Consider the following 16066-nt stretch of genomic DNA (forward strand, 5'->3'; position numbering starts at 1 on the left):
GCCCGGACGGCCGCCACTCGGCTGCCACGCGCCTGCCGAGACCCCGACTCCCCCTACAAGCCGCGCCCCCCAACCCCGGAGAACCTCTCTCGCAGCACCTGGCACCGCCTCAAATCCGCGCCGGTGGCCATAAGCCCCCAGCTCCCTCGAGGCACGCGGGGGGAGCACAGCGGCACCTGCTCTAAGGTCTGGTGTAGTTACAAACGCAACAGAGGGAGCAACGTGTGGGCTCCCCACCCCGGGCCGTTTCTGGGCTGCAGACAGTGGTGGCTGGCTGCCTGCCCGGGCTCCTGCATCAGGCGGCTGGGGGCTCCTCCGCCGGCACCCCCGCTGCTCCCACGGTGTGAGTGTGGGGCCTGCCGGATCCCCGTGCCAACTCCGCCAACTTGCCCGTTACGAGGGTGGCGCAGAGAGCGGACGAGGGCAGCCACCCGCCGTGCTCACCCTGCAGCGTGCAACCCCGCACAAAGCCCGGCGCCCTGCGGTTTACGGCTGGGCGGAGGGGACAGGACTCGCAGGAGTGACGGCGGCAGGGGTGGCCGACCCTGGACGAGCGGGCTCACGGTGCTTACCCCCAGCAGGTTTTTGGGCACGTAGCCCTCCCGGTCCCCAAGGCGAGCCCACCACCACTCAGTTTCACTCTCGTCCTTGCGCCTCAGGATGGTGATGGCATCCCCCTCGTGGAAGGACAGCTCGTCGCTGTTCTGGGCCTCGTAGCCCCACAGGGCGTACACCACTCCTTTGTTCATCACGCCCAGCTTCTCCTGCACCCCTGGGACGACAGGGCGAGCGGTCAGGTGTCCGCAGAGGGCGGGCCGCCGGCCGGGGCCGTGTCAAGACCCTGACGAGTCGTGCTACTGCTGTGTTGGGTCCCGGGGCCGAGGCGTGTTGCCGGACCAGGCACGCCGTGCGGTGAAAGTCACGACTCTCACCCAGAACTACTTCCAGAAGTCGATGGCCAAAGAGGCGGTGCGGCCGCTCCCGGGTCGGGGAGGCCCTCGACAACGCACCGCCTCGCCACAGCCACCAAGCAAGCTCGTGCCCCAAGTGACCACGGGGACCCCGAGAAAGGCCCGGGTACCTCCCGCCTCCATCCCGCCGGCACAGCTGTCCCTGTGACCACGGCCCCCACGAGCTCACCACTGCCCCTGTGCTCGGAGCCCGGAGCCCGCCTCAGCGAGCCAGAGCATCCCCACGTCTACCACAGGGCAGGGCCACGGCGCCCGAGCCCGGGGTGGAGCCGGCAACCTGCGGCTCTCTCACCCTCAGAAAGGCCGATCCTGGCTCAAGCGGCTTAGTCACGACAGGGCGAGCTCCACTCCGTGGCTCACTCGCCGATGGTCACCCCAGGCCGGGGACGTGGGTGCTCCCCCGCAGGCGGACCCTGGAGCGCCTTCGGCTGTGCTTCAAGCCCCGGCGCGCCCCAGAAACGTACAGCCCCCCAAACCCCCCAGCGGCTCTGCCCAGAGGCACCGCATCCACACAGAAGCACGGTTTTTAGCGACCAGGCACAGAATCTTTCCGCAACACGGCCCTTCAAACAGGTCTGCAGGAAGGAGCCCAAGGGACGGCGTGACCTCCATCCCGAGGAGCTTGGCGGGTGGCTCCCAAAATGGAAGGGGGCTCCTCCCCGGCCCCGCAGCACCGCGCCCAGGGGAAGGGCCCCCGCCCCGTGCCAAGACGCCCACGTACCGTAGAGGAACTGGGAACACTGGATGTAGCCTTCCTCCGTCTCTTCACACTTGTCCGCGGCGGTTTCGATGTCGCTGATGGTGGAGGCAAAAACGGCAGCGCCGCTCTCCACCAGCTGTTTGCAGAGGTGGACGCTGTTGCAAGAGGCGGCGCAGTGCAGCGGCGTCCTGGAACGGAGAGCGGGTGAAGGCACGCGAGGCGCTGCCCGGCCGGCCAGGCCCCGGCGGCCTCCCGGGGGCCTCTGGGGCCGTGCTGCGCCTCGAGGCCCAAAGGTTCCCGCGTCGGTCCTCAAAACGGCAGGACTCCTGCTGGCCCGTCTGTCTCTCGGCCGGGCCGCCGCCCGCTGCTGGGCGGTGGGGCCTCGGGGGCGGGGGGGGGGGGGTAGAGGCTGGGAAGCGGCCTATCAAGTAGGTGCCCCTCACGCGAGAGCAGGGGCGCGCTGCGCACGGCTGACGCGCCTTCACGCGGCCATGGTGGTAGGCGTTGGACGGATTTTGCCACAATTAAAAAACCCCAGATGTTCAAACCACACAAACAGGAGCCTGACGTTGCCAACAAGACCTAGCAGAGGCCCGGGGGCCCCGCACAGCAGCCGAAGGGCCCTGCGGGCAAACACCGACAAGGCAACCGCAAAGCGGGACTGAGTTTCTGCCACGCAGGTTATCCGGCCATTTCAAACCCGACGAAGAGTGACACTTTGCAAAACGCGCAGCCCGCGAAGTTGCTAGCACGTATGCGAAGACACGATCCCAGCTGTGCCTTTCACGAGAGGACTCACGGAACTAAAGTGGGGAGGAGGGGACCAGGCCAGGCGGCCCCGGGGTGCGACAGTAGGCCCGCCCACCCGTGTCCGCTTCTGCACTCGCCCGACTCCTGGACCGGGGGCCTCCTCCTACCGTAGGCCACGTGCCCCAGGGGCCCTCACCAGCCATCGCTGTCGGCAGCATTCACGTTGACCCCAAAATCCAGCAGGAACTTCACGATGTGGTGGTGGCCGGCGCAGACGGCATTGTGCAGCGGGGTGATCCCTTCGTCATTGGGCTTGCTAGGGTCTTCCACCTGAGGACACAAGGCCCTCGTGAGCCCGGCCTCCCAGCAGACGGGGCAGCCCAGGCCTGCGGCTGCGCTCACTCACCTCGTAGATGACCCTTTGCACCAGGTCAAACTCGCCTTCCAGAGAAGCATCTAGGAGCAGCGCCAGGGGGTTGAACCGGACTCTCAGCCCGTGCCCTGTCCGCTCCGAGTTAGGCTTCTTCAGGTTGGTCCGTTTGCTCTGCCGGGAAGGAAACATGCTTCTGATTTATAGGTAATGTGCCAACGCACCAAGCCGCGGTGGAGACGAGGGACAGGGCGAAAGCCGTGGGCAGCGTGTGCACCCGGCAAGGCTGAGCGGCCCCTGGCATCGAGAGGAACGCCCACTCCCAGGGCCCAGCCAGACCCGTTGTGCCACATGCAGCGTGCTCCGGGGGGACGGCACTGCTCAGGGGCACCCACGGTGGGTGACAGTCAAGCTCGGGAGTCAGCAACTCATTCCTACCCATCCCCGTGGACATTCACCTCCCCCTCTCTGCTCCACCAGTACTGAGCTCCCACCAGAAGGCTGTCTAGGAGGTTCTCATCCCCCTCGCCGCCTGGCCCTCAAATCCCGACGGCAGCTCCCCTTCCTCGGGGAAACCCGGCTGGGCCCTCCAGGAAGAGCTCTGCAGCCTTCCACACCTCTTCAGAGCCCCACCTGTGGACTGCGGCACTGTCCTCCCCCTGGGCCTCAGTGAGGGTGGGGACGAGTCTGGCAAGCCCCACAGTCCCCGGAACTACGGCTAACACAGCCGGGTCCTCTACAAACACTGGCTGGCTGACTAGGACGACACCCACCGTAGAGGCTCCAGGCGGGGGCACGGTGGGGGGCAGCAGTGGGGGGGCTTGGTCTTCCCCCGGTGAGGGGGCCTCGGCCCCAGGGCTGGGGACCTGTTCTGTGGACGGGGCTGTGGCCACGTTGTTGTTGTCATCCTCGGCAGGCTCGGCCGTTTGGTGGGTGCTCTGGGGACAGATGAGCCCCTCCGGTTCAGGGGAAGGGAGCTCATTGTCATTGGCGTCCGAAGACGGGGCAGGCTCGGAGGGGAGCGGGGCTGTGGGCTGGGCGGGGCCAGCCTCTCCCAGGTTCCCGTTGGCATTGGTATTTCCATTGTCCACGTCGGCCAGGGTGCCCATGAAGTCCTGCGAGGGGCCGGGCTGGTAGAAAGGGGTGCCCTCCATGCCGCCGGCCAGGGTGTTGAAGCGTTGGTACAGCAGCTTCTGGATGTTGGGCCCCCCGGGGCCCTCGGGCTCCGTGATGGAGCTGCGCTTCTTTAGGGGCCGGGGCGCGTTGGCCAGCTTCCTGCGCAAGGCCTCCAGGTCGGCGTCACTCTGGTAGCGCAGCGGCGAGTGCACGATGGGCGTGAGCTTGGTGGGGCTGAGCGGCCGCGGCAGGCTCTCCACAGTGCCCGTGCCGGTGCCGCCGTCTCCAGGAGGGGCAGGGCTGTCCTGCTCCGGCTCTTTCTCAGCACCTTCCGAAGGCGGCTGGGACTGCGACGTGCTTGTGGCCGGCGACCCGTGAAGAAACGGTAAGGGTGACGGGGACGTTGACCCGGATGGTAAAACGGGTTTACCGTACACTGGAGGAAACACAGAGGACAGGGGCAGCTAGAGCATCCTGCGGGGCCAGGGGTCTAGTCACCACATCCCTGCGGTCACACAGGAGGTGGGCTCAGGGGTCTGCTCTGGTGCTAAGTCCTACCTTTAAATCCCGGAGGAAATCTCTGTCCAAAGAACCCCACTGACTCCTTTTGGAAGATAGAGTGCCCCTCTTAACTGGTTTTTACATTTGGGCTTCCACAATTTAGGCTTTTTCAAATGAAAAAAACAAAAACAAAACATGGCTGCAGGCCCAACTTCCCCACCCCAAACCAACCTTCCTTGTTTCTAAGCCGGGGAGAAAGACCCACCTCTAAACAGCATCTGCGCCCCAGGCCAAGTCTCATGCTACGGAACACAGGCTGCCTCGGACAGGAAGGCCCGGCCTGCTGGCCCAGGCACTGTAGGGCAGGGGGCCAGAGCCCTGCCACAGGTAGCCGGGCTTCCGCTTAGGCGGGGGGGTGGGGGGTGGGCGCTCCCAGGAGTCTGGAAGCTGCAGCCTCTGCCCAAAAGTCTGTGGGGAGGCCCAAGCCCAGAACTGACCTGCAGGACCCCGCTGTGCAGGTCAGAGTCACCTCCTGCCTCCACGTCCGTGGGGCCAGGCTCCACTCTCTCACCCTTCCTAGGACACCCCAGCTCCCAAAGCAGCAGATGCTCCCTTGCCTCCCCTCCAGGGGCTTGGCTCAGTCACCGCCAGGAGGCCAGGAGGACCACGACTGGGCAGAGCACCCTCACCAGCCCCTGGAAAGCCCCTGCACAAATTCCCACAAAGCAGGAGAAAAAGAGGAACCTCCTTCTGGGAACCGGGCTTCCTGAGTACCACAGGAAGGCAGGTGCTGAGGCAGGAAGTCAGTTCCCATGTGATCCAGCTACAAAACTCCACCCATTGCCTTTTACCCCAAACTCACATGGACACCTAAGGCCTCACTGTACACAAGAATTAAAATTTTAATCCCAGGGGCACCTGGGGGGCTCAGTCAGTTCAGTGTCCGACTCTTGGTTTTGGCTGTCATGATCTCACGGTTCTTGACTTCGAGCCCCAAGTTGGGCTCTGTGCTGTTAGGTTGGGATTCTCTCTCTCTCCCCACCCCTCCCCGACCTGTGCTCTGCTTCTCTCAAAAATAAACATTGAAAAAAAAGTTTTTTTAATCCTAAATAGTTTGTGACCCGAATGTAAGGCTATGGACTGGCACTTTAAGTAAAAGTATGACTCCCTAGCCCCAAGACAAGGTACAAACCCACTGTACCTGCTTTAACAGACTTATTTAAGGTGCTGTGCACCGCTGGCTGGTAATTCTTAGGAGGCGTGGCTTGCTGGAGGTACATGGAGTAGATGGAACTTGAATTCACTGTCTGGGGTCCTTTCCTGGGGGACTGTGGCCTTGACCCTTTATCAGCCAGAAAGGGCCTAATGGCCACAGTCAGTGGGAGTTCAGGTTTGCTGTCCCCAGCCGGGAAAGCAGGCGGCCCCGCCGGCGGGTACGTGGGACTCGGCGGCACAGAGATCCTCTGCTGAATCTGCTGTGAGGAAGCAGACGTGTGGCCACCCGAGGTGGGCAGCGGGGCGGGTTTCTGCCGGCTGGGCGGGCCTGCGCCGGGCCTGGGCAAGCTGCCCTCCTTCCTCCTCTCCAGGGAGTTTGTGGAGCCGGGGCCCACGGGCGCAGGGCTGGGGTATGTCCCGTAGCTGGGAGGCAGCTGCTTGCCGACACTGGGGAGGGGGGGTGGCACTTTACCGATCTCGACGCCCTAAATTGAGATGTTAAGAAGAAAAACAAAGTCACCCTTTGAAAAGTTAAGCGTTATTTCTAGCCACAGTCACAAGAGAAAACAAAGTCGGACTTGTAACCCTTCAAATCAGCTTGTGACCGGGCACAGGGCCCACCGTGGGAATCAGGCCCATCACCCGCCCATGATGGAACAATCCTGAGCGAAACACATCTCCACTCGCAGGCGCTCAGTGCTGAGGGACCGCGGTCTTCTTCAGACTCGGTCATAATTTAGATACAAGCAGGATTAACTTGCCTCGTGACACCTCCCACCTCACAGCCCTCAGATGAAGATAAAGGCTGAACAGTGATACAGCGAGGACCCTGTCTGTGTTTCGTGACAGGGACAAACGGCCTACCAGCTTCTCTGTGGCTCCTAAAGTTGACAAGGGCACAGGCTGGCTCGAGACGGCCCCTTGCTTGAGAGGACCCTCCACGCTTGAGTCCTTCCAGTCCACACTGGCGATCTGCGTCGGCTTCACTGAAGAACTAGAATTTTGTTTTAACGTTGGCCAGTTTCCATCATTGGCTTGAAAAGAACACAGAATTTGAGTATAATTTTTCCTCAGTGTAGCTGAACCAACCTAAGAACAGCCCTCTGCTAGAAACAAAGATCGGCTGTGATGGAGCTCCGTTACCCAGGCGGCCGGCCACCCCTGCCCGCACACAGGCTTGTGCACAGCAAGACCAAGGGCGGCGTCTGCTGGCCAGGCCCCGCCAGCGCCCGCACCGCCTTCCCGTGTACAGAGACTCAGTCACCGTGCACAGGGCTGCTCCAACCCAGGCGAGGGGCCGGAGGACGGTGGAAACGCTCCCGGGCCCCTATCTAAATGCAGGTCAAATCGACTACATCAACACCAGGAAATAAAATGAGCCTGAGCACTTACTTTTCAAACATTACTTACAAAACCAGTCACATACAGCAACGGTCACATACAGCAATAGAAACCAAAGATTTATCCTTTGACTTCATAACAGGCTTGACCTGTACCACCTTCCACATTAAAAGAAAAATTTGCCTTTCCTCTGTTAGAAACTTCTATCCACTCAAAATAACTTAAGAGCAGAAGAGGCCAGTACAAGCTCCCCTGATTGGCGTAGCCAGTTATCATTCTGTTGCAGCGATCAGAAAGCAAAGTCACGTCCAGGTTTTTAGGAAAGCTGCTGAAAAGCTGCTCTTTAACAAGGCACTTTCCAAACTGAAAAAGGGTGCAGAAGCAACCCCTCCAAGCAGCCACAGCCACGTGAGTACATTCTAGCACCTGCAGGGGCCACATTACAGCCTCCGACTCAGGCTCCCGCTGCCGGGGCAGGCCCAGGTGCCGGACTGGACCCGAGTGGAGAACACCCAGCCATCAGCCACAGGGAACGCAAAGCAAGCAGAAGGGACTGGTCTGGGCGCTTCTGACAGCGACAGCACATCCTGGCTCCTCACCCACCCAGCCAGCGCCAGCAGGTGGGCATAACTAAGGAGCAGGAGGAAAGCCACTCCCCCTCAGAACAACAGCGCCAGAGCCAAGACCTGAGACCCGGGAGACAGCGTGCTCCGAGCCCAAGTGCGGAAGGCCCTCCCGTGCAGTGACCTCTGGGCGCCCTCGCCGGGCCCTGTCAGCGGCAGCCTCACGCGGCGCCGGCCGGGCCGCAAGGGTGCTGGCGAGGCAGTCCAGGGCCCCAGCCCGGACCACCCTGCTCCGCGCGTCCGGTCAGCCGCTTCCAGGCAAGAAGCGCGTGCGCCTTCACGAACCCTCGGCTGTACCTTAGATCTGGGGGCCGTCTGGGGGGGAGGGGTGTGGGCCAGAAGCACGCAGGCTCAGCAAGGATACGCGGAGGTGGCAACTGGGCCGATGGGGAAACGAGCAGGGCCCAGCAGACCAGAGAGGGAGGGAGGGGCCGGCCCCAGGGGTCTCAGAGAGTGGCGCCGGCCAGCTGCTCCAAAAATCCACAACGGGAGCCCCAAAGGGACTGAAAAAGGGACCGGGAATTTCCTTCTTCGGACAGGGGGTGCAGAGGAAAGAGCCTTTATTTTTACTATAAAGGATTAAAAGGGACGATTATCTTCAAGTACGATGGGAGGTTCTCGCACAGGAGGTAAAACTAAAGTTTTTAATGAACTCAAAAAATCATCTGGATTTCCTAAAACAAAACCCAAAATCCCCTGCTGTGCCAGCATCTGTCAGACCCCTTCCTGAGGAGGGGGTGGTGTGTGGCCCGGCCCAAGCTTCACACCTGTCTGTTGAAGGAAGGGACAAATTGCGTTTATGTGGCATTTTTCTCAAGCCTAGATGTGATGAGCAGACCCTTCTCAGTTTGGAAAAATAAACGATTGCTGATTCAGCAGTATCAGAAAGGGCCAGAGCCCCCACTGGGCCTGCCAGCTGACGTACAGTTTGCAAACGAGTCTGCAGAGTGCCCTGAGGGGCTGCGGTCAGGCCCGACGTCGAGGTCTGATACTGTCCGCGAGCTGGTCACTCTGGGCTTCCCGTGGCCATCTGTGTGACACGGCACCAGAAGGACAGTCGACAGCATGAGTTAGGGTCCCCACGGGGAGGTTTCTCACCCCAGCTCCACACCTGGGTGGGATTCTGTCCCCAGTGTGGGGGACACAGGTTTCTTGTGTGCGATCACCTTACACTGCAGTGGAAAGAACAAGGCTGGTGCTGAACTTCTGAAAGACACGTTCTCCAGGCCCGGAAGGGTGTCCTTTCCTCAAAACCCTTGTGAGGCGGCCCAGCCTCACACACCCACAGAGAAGAGGGGAATGGGAGACGTCCTTGGCTTGGGAAGTCAGCAGAGGGGAGCCTGGGGGGCTCAGTCGGTTGAGCGTCCGACTTTGGCTCAGGTCATGATCTCGTGGGTTGTGAGTTCGAGCCCCACGTCGGGCTCACTGCTGTCAGCCCGTCAGCACAGAGCCCACTTCGCATCCTCTGTCTCCCTCTCTCTGCCCCTCCCCCACTTGCACTCTCCCCAAAATAAATACAAAAATAAATAAACAAACAAACAAATAAATAAATAATAAAGTGAGCAGAGAAGTAGCTGGCTGTACTAATTATCTGCCCTGGAAACAAACACCTACTCCCACAGTGGGGCGGTTCAAACTATAAATAACCGCTTCTCAAAGAAAGCTGCAATTAGAGACTCGCACCAACCATGCACTCCACGTGGCTGCTGAGACACGGCCGTGGAGAGAGCCCAGCCAGGGCGCGTGGCCCACGACGGCTGGTGACGCTTAGCCTGCCGGGGTCACAACAAGCCCTGACACCCCACAGCAGGAGTGGCAGACTTGTTGCTGCTCAGACTGGGCAACAGGGAAGAGAACACGAGCGAACGGAAGACTGCCAAGCTCCACCCCCAATCCTGACAACAGGGGCCTGGCCCAGCCTGGCTCAGCCTGGCTCAGCACGGCCTAGCATGGCCCGGCCCAGCCCTGGACTGGTGAGCGAGGGAAGGCCGTGCGGTTTGCACCTGTGCTCCGCAATTCCACGTCTTACGGGGAGACGTTCAGCCCAGCGTAAAGAAAATCTTACTGCAAAGCAGCTCTGGCTTCCTCATGTTTGGAAAGCAGCCGCCTTCTTCCGAGAAGGGAGAGCAGCCTCCCCATGGAGAACCCAGCCTGCCCTTGGTTGGGAACCGGAGGCTGCACAAGGCTTCCCAGTGTCCCCAGGAGTGCTACTCGCCAGCACGGTGCTGGTCCCACCGCACGATTCGGTGTGGCCGAGGGCCAGAGTGATGGTCTGCAGACCTCTGGATTGGTTATGAACGCGCCGAGTGGGGAAAGGGAAGACCAGCCCCAGCGCACTGTCCACGGACAGGCTACCCCTCTGCCGGGATGGGCAGCAGGCACAAGCGCCCTCACCCGGACACAAAACCTGCGGCATCAGGTCCGAAGTATTCTGTGGTTTCAAAAGCCACACAGTAAGACACTCAGCTCAATAAAGAGAAATCTGTTCTCATTTTGGGGCCGTATCGCTGCCGTGGTGGCGCACAGCTCCCCAACACCGCCCTAGCGGACCGAGGGGGAGACAGTACTTGGGGGAGACTGAGGGTGGGCAGAGCCTGGGGCGTACCGTGGCGGCCTCCTCTGAGGTTCCTGGCCCCCAGGGTGCCCCTTCCCTGTTCACCTGCTTTCCTCCAAGACGAGGGCCCGGGCCACTCACCGGATTTGGATCTTCCGTGGGCAGCACTTGAGGCGATAGTGAGAGACTGGGGCTTTATGGGGTCCCCTGGGACAGAATAGCCACCGGCACTGGGGACCTGGATATAAGGCCCCACTGCAGCAACCCTGCCAGGCGTGCTGAGCGGCGACTGCGGTGACGACGTGCCATTCACACGGCTCAGCTACAAAATGGGAAGAAATGAGAGTTAAGGTTCTCCTAAATTAAAGAAATCACAAGCCTAGTATGACTGACTGCTCTCACCTGAGCCGCTCACTAAATAATGTGCCCTCAGGAAGCTCCATCACCCTAAAAAATCAGTATCTAGAAAGGGCAAGTGTTGAAAGAAGGGCCTCAACCCACAGTCCCACACAAGTGATTCTCTTTGACAACTCCTACCTATTTGCGAGCTGGGAGAAACAGGGGCTGGTGATGGAATAGAACAGCTTCCCAGGACACCTCTGCGGAACCCTCTATACTGGGGGATGCTCGCTCTCCCTCCCTCCCCAAGGTGGGCAGAGGCATCGGTCAAAGCCTGGGCTCTGAGCCTGGTTTCAAATCCTGCTTTGCCACTTATTCACGGTGCTGCCTTGGGCAAGTGAAAGTGACCTAATGGCTCTGAACCTCAGTGCCCATGTCTGTAAAGTCAAGCTGAGGCTTGCTGTAAGGACTGAACAAGCCGTGCAGGGCATAGTGACAGGGCCTGGAACCAGGAGACCCTCTGACCAGTGCCCTGAAGACAACCCTGCCATTCTCGGCAAGGACACCACACTACAGCCAAAGACACTGATCACGTGATGCTGCCTAACAACGAGAGGGTCCACAACAGGGATCTGAATGGAGAATCACGGACACCTTAGGGACCCCAGGTAGGCTGTAAGAGATCCATAAGCTCCTACAATTGTTTGCAAAATTCTGCATCCATGAGCATGTATCATTTTAGGGAGAGGGTCCAGGATTCTGACAATTGCCCAAAGGGGCCTAGGACCTTTGGGTGGAGACACATTTCTGCAGAGGCACCACATTCTTCAGGATCACCTCAACTATCAGGTGGAATGTAAGAAGTAACGTTTACCTAGCCATCTGTGATGGTTCATTTTATGTGTCAACTTGGTTAGGCCATAGATATCTACTCAAACAGGCCTAGATGCTGCTGTGAAGAGACCAACGTTTAAATCACTAGACTGTGAATGAAGCGGACTGTTCTCCACAGCGTGGGTGGGCCGTGTGCAATCGGCTGAAGGACTTGAGAGAGAAAAGACTGACGTGCTCGGAGAAAGAGGCCCCTGGGCCTGCAGACGACCTACAGACCTGAGCAGCAGCATCAAGGGCCCCTGTGTGTCCGGGCTGCAGGTGTCAGGCATGCAGCCTCCACAACCACGTGAGCGAGTTACTTAAAGTCAGTCTATACACCCAGCAATCACTCTCCACATCCCTGCTCATTCCGCTTCTCTGGAGAGCCCTGACCGATGGAGCACAGCCAGAAAGTGCTGTGTGAGCAAGAGGACGATACTCGAAAGAGCAAGGAGAACCATCATTTGACCATGGTATCTCCCCTGCCAGGTAAGTATGGGAGAACCGTCATTTGAAAACACAGAGTCCTACAGATCAACCACGAACTCTCTGGTTTAAAAAAAAAAGGGGGGGGGGGTAGATTGGTTTGTAAATAAGAGATTTCACCTGACACCACTCATTAGGACAAAGAAGTGGCAGTCCCCACCCCTCACCCCAGCCCACCCAGGCAGAGCCCCAGAAGGGCTCTCACTGGTCTCCTGGGAGCTGCCTCCAGAGCCGCAGCAGCTGACAAGAGGTTACTTGTCAAACTGTCAAAGTACCAATTACGGAGTGTGGACGAGGACACTTGGGGAGCTGTTCCCAGCTAGCTGGTGCCCGCGCCCGCCCACCTCCCCGTCCCGCTCCAGCCCTGCACTCAGGCACTGCTTCCTTCAAACCCTGGCGCCACCATGGAAGGCAGGCCAGGAGCCACACATAGCAGTGCCTCGTCCCCCAAGCTCTTGGGAGTGCTCCTGCTCACTGATGTGCCGAAAGTTAACGGCAGGACTCGGGGACACTGGCGAGGAGGTCAGGGAAAGGGGCCACAGGCCCCGGGATGTGGGGTGTTGCAGAGAAGCTGCAAAAGGAGTGAGGTAATGACCTAGAAAGATACCCATGTTGCAGTTCAAAAAGACGAGGAGAAGAGTGCAAATGATAGAATTCCTACAATTCCATTTTCAATTAAAAATTAAGTACCTTTTTGTCTGTATTAAGCAAAAGACTGGAATCATTAAAACTATCCTGTTTGGAGAATGGGAATAGGGTGGCAGGAACTTTCAAATTTTCTTTTAAGTATTTCTGCACTGTTTTCATTTTCCAATGAGCATTTATTACCTTTGAAAGTCAAAATACCAAATAAAGATTTTTAAAAAGCACTAACCCTTTATAGAGCACTTTGCTGCAGAGTTTACAGAGCCCTCCCACATGGGTTATTCTAAGAATGCTCACGACGACTGCTGGGGCAGGCAGGACATACCAGTTTGCAGCGAGGACTCGAGTCTGCACAGGTCAAGGAGTGTGCCCACGTGGCACAGCTTCAAGTGGCAGAGTGGGACCGACCATGCCCGGGTGCTGCCAGGCCAGAACCACAGCTTCCCCGAGGGTGGAGACACAATAGCACAGGGAGGATGGGGGTGGGGAGACAGTGGCTGTGGCTGTGGCCAGGGAGGTTTTGATTTCACATACCAGGAAATAAATGTGGCTTTGGAAAGAGTTTTCTACTGTCTTTTTTTTTTTTTAATGGTTTATGGCCAATTTATGTTTTATCAGCTGTGGCAGATGGGGGAGCAAAATGCCATTATAGTGAAGATGTGCAACTGTGCATTGAATCATTTTTAGTAGCTTATCTTACACAAATATTTTCTTTCTCACATGCCTGAATTTTCTTCCCATAAAGACGTTCACGCAGTTCATTGATCCGCTTGTCCATCACGGCCACCTCCATGTTGCGTTTATTCAAGAGTTCCTTCTGCTGCTGGAGCTTTGAAGTCTGTTCCTGGTTAAGCTGATTACGAATCTGCAAAATAAAAAATGCGACTTTTATGATTGGCATTAAACAAATTCTCACTGCCAGGGAAAGTAAAAACAGAAGAAAAAGTAGTAACGCTAAGTACTTATGTGTTTTTATAAAATGCACTGTCACCCATGAGCTCAATGTTCCACAGGTGTACATGGATGGCTCCAGAACGGAGTTCTTCTGTACCTGCAAGCAAACGTCTTCTTGAGAGCACACGGAGTGACTGGTACTAGTGACGGCTACGGAAGATCATGACCGTGGCCCTTGGCAATGGCACTTTACCGAGCATGTCCTCCAGGGACCCAAGGACAGGTGACTGCTCCACCCCACACAGTCCACTGAACGGGGCATCCTACTGCGGAGGCGGCAAGAAATTCACAAAGGATGGCCTTGCTCTCCAACTGGAATGTGCGGTGGCATTTTAGCGGCTTGTAGCCAGCACTTAAAACAATGAAATACAGAACAGAAGGCGTCAGTGTGTGTACCACACACAGAAGGTTAAGCCTTGTTAAGCTCTTTCAGATGCACATGTGTGTGCCAGACAGGAGGCAACGCGGACTTTGTAACCCAGGTTGCAGTCAGAAAACTTGGCAAATGAATCAGCGTAAGTCAATATACATCCATCACGCCTCAAAAAAAAAAAAAAAAAAATCCTTAAAAATCCTGCACTTCTGGAGCACCTGGGTGGCTCAGTAGGTTAAGCATCCGACTCTTGGGTTTTGGCTCAGGTCATGATCTCACGGTTTTGTGAGTCTGAGCCCCATGCTGGGCTCTGCGCGGGCAGCACGGAGCCTACTTGAGATTCTCTGTCTCCTTCTCTCTCTGCCCCTCCCCTGCTCACACGGTCTCGGTCTCTCTCAAAAGAAATAAACTTTATTAAAATAAACCCCTGAACTTTTAATAATTGCCTAAAATGTAAAAGAAGCCATACATTCTTTATTTCTATGCATTTACATTAGAGAACTTAACAGCAACAAAAGTAATTTTACTCTCTGTAGTTATATATTTTCATTTCATAAAAATGATATAATAACTTTTCTGGCAAGTGCCAACAGAACTGTAAACCTTGTTTCTGGCTTGAAAAATCATCTGCTGAATGATAACTTCTGAGAAATGGAAATCTTGAGGACTGTTCTGGACTGAATGCATCATCCCCAAATCCCTATGTTGCCTTCAGTGTGATGGTAGCTGGTGGTGGGGCCCCCGTGACGGGTCGGTGCCTTGTCAGAGGAAGGAGAGAGGCCGGAGCTGTGAGGACACAGCAGGCAGCCAACCCTCACCAGGAACCCAATGTGCCGGTACCCTGCCCTTGGACACCCCGCCCATGCGGCTGTGAGAAAATCGACGTCTGTGGCTAAAGTCCCCCAGTCTGTGGAGGTCTGTGACAGCAGCTGAAGCTGAGTGAGGCGACGATTTAACAACAGGCATCTCTCTCATCAAAACACAGTGTACACAGAGACATCAAACGTCACCGAAAGCTTAACTTTTCCCCCAGTTCATCATATTGCCAATTAAATTCCGTACTGAATCTCTGCACTGAAACGTGCTTAGTGAAAGAGTCACCAAAAAACACACACTGCGTGACTTGCTCATATGAAATTTCCAGAATAGGCAAATCCAGAGACAGCAGAGTCACGGTTGCCAGGTTAGGGGACAGGGGGTGTGGGGTTATGGTGAAGAGGGACGGGGCTTCTTTCGGGGGTGATGGAGACGTTCTAAAATGGACCGTGGTGGTGGATGCAGAACTCTCTGAAGATACTCAAAACCAACTAATTGTACACTCGCCGTGGGTGAACCATATGCTATGTGAACTAAATCGCAAAGCTGTTTTAAAAATTCGTTGTCCCGGGGGCGCCTGGGTGGCTCAGTAGGTTAACCGTCTGACTCGATTTTGGCTCAGATCACGATCTCACAGTTTGTGGGATGGAGCCCCACATCAGGCTCTGTGCTGACAGCCTGGAGCCTGCTTGGGATTCTCTCTCTCCCCGTCTCTGCCCCTCCCAGGCTTGCGCTGGCTCTCACTCTCCCTCTCAAAGTTAACAAACGGCAAAAAAAAAAAAAAAAAAAAAAAAAAAAAAAAAAAAATCCTTTTTACTGAGTACATTTTGTGCCTACTATTAAACTCTTAAGAAGAAAGCCTGAAAGAGGCCTTAATGTCACTGCTCCCCACACCCAGCGAAATCACCTGTAGCTCTTGGTACAGTCTTTTCAACTCCGCCGCCGCCGGTCCCGCCAGCTTGCCGTTGTAAGACTGGAGCCCGCTCAGCTTTCCTTTCTTTAAATCTTCCAGTTGCTGACTGAGCTGATCAACTCTTAATATTGCACTTTGTACTTCCTGCTTCTTTTCCTGGAACATGGCGCTGAACCTTTCTATTTCGGCAGCTAAAATGTCCCCCCAGTAAAGAAAAAGACATCATTTATTGATATTTGTGTGCATGAGTGGCATTTTGTTATTTTGGTTTTGTGATTTCTTCACTTCTGTGCATTCAACTCAGCTGTGGCATCACCTAGTGCTAGACTTTGGGGAGAAAACTGTGATATACGTAATCCAATGCACTTCCTGACGAGCCTCTGGAATACATGATGTGACTGCCCGTACAGCAAACTATGTGTGCACTAATTACTGAATATGCTTTAATTGGGGCAGCCAGTCCAAAGAGTAGCTTGGCCAAGCCACTTAGGAATCTCAGTGCACCAACAGACCAAAGTCTCTGTAA

General features: G+C 56.7%; 1 protein-coding gene across 7 annotated transcripts in view; it reads right to left on the reverse strand.

Annotated features, from left to right (window-relative positions):
- PPP1R13B (protein phosphatase 1 regulatory subunit 13B) overlaps positions 1–16066 on the reverse strand; it is a 100955-nt gene that overhangs the window by 373 nt on the left and 84516 nt on the right. For 6 of the 7 annotated variants that reach the window (XM_060620893.3, XM_081796001.1, XM_060620890.3 and 3 more), the window contains exons 7-16: positions 15535–15731; positions 13185–13349; positions 10283–10463; positions 6488–6657; positions 5610–6108; positions 3565–4343; positions 2828–2965; positions 2618–2751; positions 1693–1859; positions 573–772 (exon numbers count right to left, since the gene is read on the reverse strand). In XM_060620893.3, coding sequence (XP_060476876.1) covers positions 573–772; positions 1693–1859; positions 2618–2751; positions 2828–2965; positions 3565–4343; positions 5610–6108; positions 6488–6657; positions 10283–10463; positions 13185–13349; positions 15535–15731 — 2630 coding nt within the window. The remainder of the gene's footprint in view (positions 1–572; positions 773–1692; positions 1860–2617; positions 2752–2827; positions 2966–3564; positions 4344–5609; positions 6109–6487; positions 6658–10282; positions 10464–13184; positions 13350–15534; positions 15732–16066) is intronic. The other variant, XM_060620895.3, reaches the window with a different exon arrangement.

This window comes from Panthera onca, chromosome B3 (genome assembly GCF_046562875.1).
Source record: "Panthera onca isolate mPanOnc1 chromosome B3, mPanOnc1 haplotype 2, whole genome shotgun sequence".
Lineage (NCBI taxonomy): Eukaryota > Metazoa > Chordata > Mammalia > Carnivora > Felidae > Panthera > Panthera onca.